Source organism: Scaptodrosophila lebanonensis, unplaced genomic scaffold, assembly GCF_003285725.1.
Source record: "Scaptodrosophila lebanonensis strain 11010-0011.00,11010-0021.00 unplaced genomic scaffold, SlebRS2 tig00001412-arrow-pilon, whole genome shotgun sequence".
NCBI lineage: Eukaryota > Metazoa > Arthropoda > Insecta > Diptera > Drosophilidae > Scaptodrosophila > Scaptodrosophila lebanonensis.
In genome coordinates, this window is record NW_022060739.1 from 4,546,345 (window position 1) to 4,553,613 (window position 7,269).

At 39.9% G+C, this 7,269-nt stretch overlaps 2 protein-coding genes across 2 annotated transcripts; both read left to right on the forward strand.

Annotated features, from left to right (window-relative positions):
* Nucleotides 1–1,574: 1,574 nt before the first annotated feature.
* On the forward strand, nt 1,575–2,840 carry LOC115631250 (REST corepressor 2-like). The gene has a single exon (XM_030527960.1). It carries the CDS (start codon nt 1,575–1,577, stop codon nt 2,838–2,840), a length of 1,266 nt encoding a protein of 421 aa, XP_030383820.1.
* A 772-nt stretch (nt 2,841–3,612) lies between these two features.
* Nucleotides 3,613–5,474, forward strand: LOC115631648 (trichohyalin). Its single transcript, XM_030528459.1, has one exon. It carries the CDS (start codon nt 3,723–3,725, stop codon nt 5,403–5,405), a length of 1,683 nt encoding a protein of 560 aa, XP_030384319.1. The 5' UTR covers nt 3,613–3,722; the 3' UTR covers nt 5,406–5,474.
* Nucleotides 5,475–7,269: the final 1,795 nt, after the last annotated feature.

Genomic DNA, 7,269 nt, shown 5'->3' on the forward strand with positions numbered 1-7,269 from the left:
CACTAAATAATGCAAATTCCAGTTAGCTATTCGTCTGACTGCAAGACATTTTTACTCTACCTCCATTAACAATCAGCTTTATGAAGCAGACATTCCATTTAATGAAATAAAAAGGGATTACCTTCTGTAAACATTGTACAAAACCTCTTTTATTGCGAATACTACTAATAATCATTTTTAGATACAATTTTTATAAAATATTAACCTTTTTGTCTTCTAACGTTAACTTCAAATGTACATAGTTTTTTTTTAAACAGTCACATTCCATAATCTTCTGATTCTGATCATATTACAAAATCTATGTTAATATCAAAGCTACATCGACAAACCGCACTAAATAATGCAAATTCCAGTTAGCTATTCGTCTGACTCCAAGACATTTTTACTCTACCTCCATTAACAATCAGCTTTATGAATCAGATATTCCATTCATTGCAATAGAAAGGGATTACCTTCTGTAAAAACTGTACAAGCCTTCCTGTATTCCAATACTAAGTACTTGGGACTTCAAAATTGTTGTCCTTTCAATTAGTTTACAGTAATTATAATAATTATATCGTATTATATTTACCATATCTTTCAAATCAACTACAAAACTTGTAAGCAATTTGGTAGTTAATTTTTTAAATTTTAATGAGATGTGAATTTTCGGGACATTTTCAATATTAGTTGGATTGAATTAAAATTACTACGGCAATCTAATGGAACCATAATAATCTTTTTATAAAATTTAAATCGACTGCAAGCCATGTAGTTCCGAATAAAATAGAATATTGTACTATATGAATCTGGAATATAAAACCAATATTCAGTTTGGTTCCGAAATCAATAATAATAACATCCATTAGAACACATAATTTAAGCTTCGTGAAAAGTGTGTTCCACCTGCATGGTATTTTGACAGGAATAGATAGGATTGATAGTCTTGTTCCTTCGATACATGATGTCAGCATTATTTTGTTTTATTATATTATATTTATACACCTAATTCTGTATTTACACGGTCTTGATATATTTTGATATAACACGGTTTGAAAATTAAAAACTCCATATATGTATATTTCTTTAGAGATAAGGAACCAATCACCTGTTTTTGCATATGATCAATGTTTTTTTTTTTTTTTTTACATGGTTGCTTCTGGAACCAATCTATTGTGTATTATAAATCAGTTAGTAAAATGGCTTTAAGCATCTCATCTGAACCAAAGCTCAAATTTCGTAGAGGAATTTCTAATATGTAATAAATTATTTTTTGACTTAATTTTCTTTAAAAAGTATATTTCTAATTTTAGCTATGATATCAATTTCTGATAAATACAAGTAACATATATGTATGTACAAGTATATTAATTTAGTTTCACTTGAGCATATTTTCGGGACTAATAATTGACAGTTAACACTAAGTGTAAGTGTCGCCTAACGAATTATACTTACAATGTTGTTTTATAGAGGCAATTTTCAAAAGCAATTAGTGCTTTGACAACTTTGTTAGTATTCTAGTCAGTGCATTTTCGAATCGCCTGAGTGTGTTGCTGAAATTTTGCTGTTGCCAAGGAAAGTCGATTGCTTCTAGGATGAGTGGAAAAGAACGCCCACGCTCGTTGCGTCTGCAACAGTATCAGAAGGAACAGCAGCAGAAGCAGGAGGAGCAGTATTTTTCATCGGGCTTGGTGCGATTCAGTAGCGTGCGTTTCAAGGTAGAGCCACCCTTTGCTCTGGACATGGACGACGATGGCAGAGGCTATAGCGTTCAGCATCTGACTCCGCCGCGTCAGCATGCGCTCCGCACTCGCATGCGCGGCTACGTGGACAAGGTGGACATTGGGCCGGAGCATCAGGTGGAGGTGCCGGACTATGAGCCGGTGGACAAGGATAAACCCTATCGCGATAGCGCCGTCGAGACTCTGCTGTGGGCACCCAGTGGGACAGCTTCCGATTCGCGGCTGACTCAATACATGACTGTGGCCACGCGCACCAATAATTACACCGTGGAGCAGGCCATCTTCATGCTGCAGGCCCATCGCCACAACTATAGACGTGCCCTGCAGCAGGTCAGCCACTACGCCAACATCAGGGCTCTGTGGTCGACCAGCGAGCAGCAGCGCTTCGAGCTGCTCTTGGCTCGCCATGGCACGCGCTTTAATCGCATCAAAGAGGCCATGCCCTGGCGTGGACTCGCTGAACTGCTGGACTTCTACTACTCCTGGGTACCAGCTCAGAATGAGCTTAGCTATCCCCAGCAGTTTCTGACCTGGTTGGAGCTGACGGTGCCAATGTATCAGCGCTCCAATTACAGCGGTGTTGGCGGCATGTTTCTGTCTCGATCGAAGGCACCGGTGTTGCCGTCGCCCCTACTGCCTCAGGTGCTGCAACAGGCGCCTCCGCCCCCACTGGAGAATGGGGAGCTACTGGCGCTGGCAAGGGCCAACACCAGCGCCTGGCAGTGTGCCGATTTCATGCGCCAGATGGGACTGCTTCAGGCTCAGCTGCTGAAGCAACGCTCCCAACTCGAGAACAAGGACGCCAATTGGTTGGAGGACTGGGACGAGCTGCGCCGTGCTCTAAAGACGGGTGGCACCCGTAACTTTCGCGAGTGGCGGCAGCTCGACAAGCAGCTCTTGGAGCTGGCTCTCGAAGAATACGGCTGCAACTTTGCTCTCATTTCCCGTATTTTGCGCAGCAAGACGGAGCAACAGGTACGCCAGTATTACGAAACCAATATGGAGGTGCTCCGAAGATACGCCGAGGCTTATACGGGCAAGTCAGACTTTGATGAGGCCACTGAGGACATGAACGAGTCCTTTCTTTACGAGATGTACCCAAATGCTTCAGTAAAATAATGACAAACTGCCGCATCTAGCATAAGCTTTATTTAGATGTGATTTATATTCATTTCAATTATACAACTAGACCTTAATACATCCATGACATACAAAAAAAATGTAAAATACTATTAAACAAATAAAATATAACACATGAGATAAATTATAGAAGCATTGCATGAACGCTATGACTCCTTATGGGGGTACTTTGGAGTTGAAACGTTTCTAGATTCTGGTAACCATTTACCCCATTTAAGATTCGATGGACCTATCAAAGATATATTAATTAAATTATATATTCCTATTAGCTCTGTCCGGCCCCATGATATTTGTATAGCTCTGGATTATACATTAAGATATATTCAATAATGAACAAATAAAATGTTTTGGACAATAACAAATCAGTATCAGCATCAGTATTTTGAAATGGTTTTATATTCCGTATAACAACACCAGATGGAAGAATAGATGGATCAAGAGCATATATAGGCTGGGATATGGTAAGCATATAGTACAACCAATCGAGTTTAAATGGAGAGTCTCATTTGTTAGTTTGAAAGGCGTTTATTAGATATTATTGTAGTTTGATTAAATTTCTCCTTAAGTTTTCCTAGTTTATAAGGTTTTTTATAATCTTTATATTGTATTTATGTATAGTTTTCCACAATCAATTTTTTGTATACAAATATAATAAATAAAAAAGGAAGTAGGCACTTGTGCAGTAAGGCCCTTTTCTTTAAACGCCACTGCTCATTCAGACAAAACTCAGAACCAAAACGGTCGAACCATATATACAAATAAATTTTTTTTAAGCAGTCAATAAAACTTCCCGGTTCTGTAGTTAAATAATTTCTTAAATTTATTAAAGTGTGGATCGGTTAACTTATATTTAGCAATACAATGTACAATGCCGGCCTCGCTCAAGGCACAGATCATTTCCAGTTTATAAAGAGCACGGATCGGAAGAGCCTGCATGCCCAGATTAAGGCGCTTGTGGTCAAGGCCCAGGAAGTGGCGGCCGGCGAGCTGCGCGAGCGAAGCCAGCGCTTAAAGGATATGCTAGACAATGAGGACAAGGACTATGAGGAGGAGTTCGCCAACAAGGTGAGGTCGCGCATCGACGAGGACATAAGTGCGCGCAAGGCACATCTGCATGCCATTAAGGAGGAGCACAATAAGCGCCACAAGAGGTTCCTCGATGCGAAGCGGGTGCAGCAGGTGATGGAAAGCAGCTACGAGATACGAGAGGCGCTGCGTCTGGAGGACCTCAAGAACACCAAGATATGCCAAGAGGAACAGATCCTGGACAACCAGCGCAAGAAACAAAAAGAGTGTGAACTCGAAAACTATTGGCGCACCCTTAACCAGCGGCGCTGGGATGAGTTCGACCGCCTAGAGAAGTACGAGCTGTGCAAGCGCGAGCAGATGCGGGAGCAGATGTGCCACGTGCTGAAGTTGCAGATGGAAGAGGGTGAGGAGAAGCGCCGCAAGGAGCGAGAGGAAAAAGATGAAGAAGCACGTGAGCTGAACAAAATTCTGGATGAGCTTCGTCTCGAGAAATTTGACGGGGAACACAAGCCTGCTAGCCGAGAGAGGCTGAAGTATCGCAATGAGCTTCTCGCGGAGATCGCACGTCGCAAGCGCGAACGCGATGCCGAGTGGCTGGCAGCCAAAGAGGATCACATGGCATTCATTCGGGAGACGCAGAGACTGGAGGCGGAGGCCAAGGCGTACATCGAGAATAGTAAGCGGGATTTGAACCGAGCTACACACCAATACATTGCATATGTACGGCGCATGCGTGCTCTGGAGCTGGGCATTGAGAAGATGATGGACGACCGTACCGCGGATCTGCACCATGTGGACATCTGCACTAAGAGCAACATTGCCGAGATGGCGCGCCTCAAGGGGGAGGAGGCGGCTCGCTGTCATGCCATATTGAAGCAACAAATCTGTGAGGAAGCCGAGCGTCGCATGCGTTGGGAGGCTGAGGTACATGAGAATAAAATCATCGAGAATCGATTTGTGCATCCACCGGTGACGAAGGAAATGATATTGGAAAAATATCGTCAGAATCGTCATGATTTGGATGCTCAGATCGCAGAACTGCGGCGCATACGTGCCGAGGAAGAAAAACGTTTCGAGCAAAGGCTACAGAAAGCAATTGATGATCCAGCTATTTGCTCTCAGCTGGCCATTGAGTATATACGCGATGGGACGGACTACCTAGCCCCGCATCCTAACTGGAAAATCTACGGCTGTCCGCGTAACAAGTACGTTCAGAAGCCGCCCATGACCATGGAAGAGTTCGATAAACGTGTGAAGGAGGCAAGCGTAGATAAATGCCCGTGTCCGGATGCTGCCCGGTGTCATTGCGGATTTATGGCTTTGCAGGATACTACTAAGAAAAATGTGCCAAATACTACTAAGAAAAATGTGCCAAAAGTCTGTACCCAAGAAGTACATCTAGATGTGCCACCGGAGGGCTGCAATCCACGGATCAAAAGAGATGAATTTAAAAACTGTCCCTGCCTGCCATCTCAAAGGGGGCACGCAAACTTACATCACAAGAATCCTCACTAAGCTAAGCATCCTCTACTTCAGTTCTTCCTTTTACTAACACTTGAATAAAATGTTTATTTGGAGGCAATATCTTTGTTATTTTTACTCATGTCTTAATCTTGCTTGACATTGGCTTTCTTTCTCCGAATTTTTAGGGAGAATTCCAAAACGATTATGAACAACATCAGCCATCTCGTATATGCGTTCAATAAAGTTGGTTTTAAAACCAATTGTTCGAAGTTTTGTAGTTTAGAAAGGATTTAGTTAAGGATTTAGAAAAGCATAATCAGCACTAACTATATGTACAAGTTATATATATGTATATAATTCATTCGTACCTATAAACTATTTTAAGTTGCAGACCTATTATCACCGGAGGTCAAGAGGGCTTTGAATAATATTCTGCCAAAAACTGTGTAAAAAGAAAATACAATAGGTAAGAGAATAAAGGGTTGAGGAGGCAACATTAGGCTAAAGCAACATTAGCCAAAATAAAAACAAGCATATTTATGTAACTAGCAATGCACAGTCAGCCTTATTGTCATCGTTGACATGTCCGTTCAACCAAAAATTTAAACAGAGCACAAATATAAGAGGGTACACACATATATGAAAGACGGGGTCAGGTGTTTCCCTTTGCTTGGTAACAAAAAAATTGAATGATGGCCAAAAGCAAGAGGAAGCTGGACATCTAAGCTTCCTCCATCTCTACATATGAAAATATTCGTGCGTCTATGCTACAAATTGGATTGCAATGGCTAACTGAATTGTCAAAGCCATATAAAAGCACACTCATCCACACATACTTACTATATACATACGAATATCTGTATTCTCACAAAGCAGTTCCATATAATTGTCTGCAAGAACAGCTGTTTACCGCAATGGGAATTGGATTTTTTAATAATTTTCGGAAGACATTTTTACAACATTTACTCAGCAAGTAAATTAATTGTTAATATTGGCAACATTATCTTAACGTCCCATTTCTTGTTGATTGGCAATCAAATTCTTCAATTTAATTAAAATATTGCTAAGCTTTGCCATTGTTCTTGAAGAATTTTAATAGCTTCAATAAAATATATTAAAATTTGTATATTAAAAGCAAGAGGCAAGCAGGCGAAACAATGATCTCCGATTCTTTTATGAAGTTTCTATTTCCATTATAAATGGTTCTCGCAACTTCTAGATTATCCAAATTTGGTATCCATGGTCTTCTAAGCCAGACTTATGTTTTTATTTCTCCTTATTACCCAATCTATTGTTGCCATATGTTTTTAAAAATGATGTAACGGGCAAAAAATAAAATTAAAACAAACAAACAGGTTGAACAACTCTTCTTGTTCACGCAGTTTCTGTTTGTATAGCATTTTTTACTTATATTTTTTATATTAATAAAATAATTTAAAAAATAATAAATGACGTTTAGAAAGAGCGGGAGGATTGTTGGTTTTTTGCTGCGTTTCTAATTAATTTTCTGCTGCATGTATTTCAAGAAATCTTTTAAGCGCACATTTTCAATATACTATTTTATATGATTTGAGAATTTGAAAGATACTGCGGAAAGATTAAGACATTAGCAGCAAAGCGGTAAACAGAGAAACAATTAAGGGTTTCTCTCTTTTATTCGAATATTTTTTAGTGCTAATTAGGAAGGCTTAAAATGTTTTATGAATTTATTAAATTGTATGTTCTTAAATATACAAATATTTAAATTATGGAGATCTTGGAAATACTATGTACAAATAAAATGCATTGTATATAAATACTTTTTCATATTCAAGTATGTACAGAAAAATGCGATTGGATCACCTCTATGTTGGAGTGATTCATGGTCCCCCAGAGTTCTATACCGCAGTTCCAGACGGGCTTTAAGATGAGCTTG

Excerpts from the sequence above, each read along its gene's own strand:
- LOC115631250 (XM_030527960.1), top strand. The coding sequence starts at position 1,575 with ATGAGTGGAAAAGAACGCCCACGCTCGTTGCGTCTGCAACAGTATCAG.
- LOC115631648 (XM_030528459.1), top strand. The coding sequence starts at position 3,723 with ATGTACAATGCCGGCCTCGCTCAAGGCACAGATCATTTCCAGTTTATA.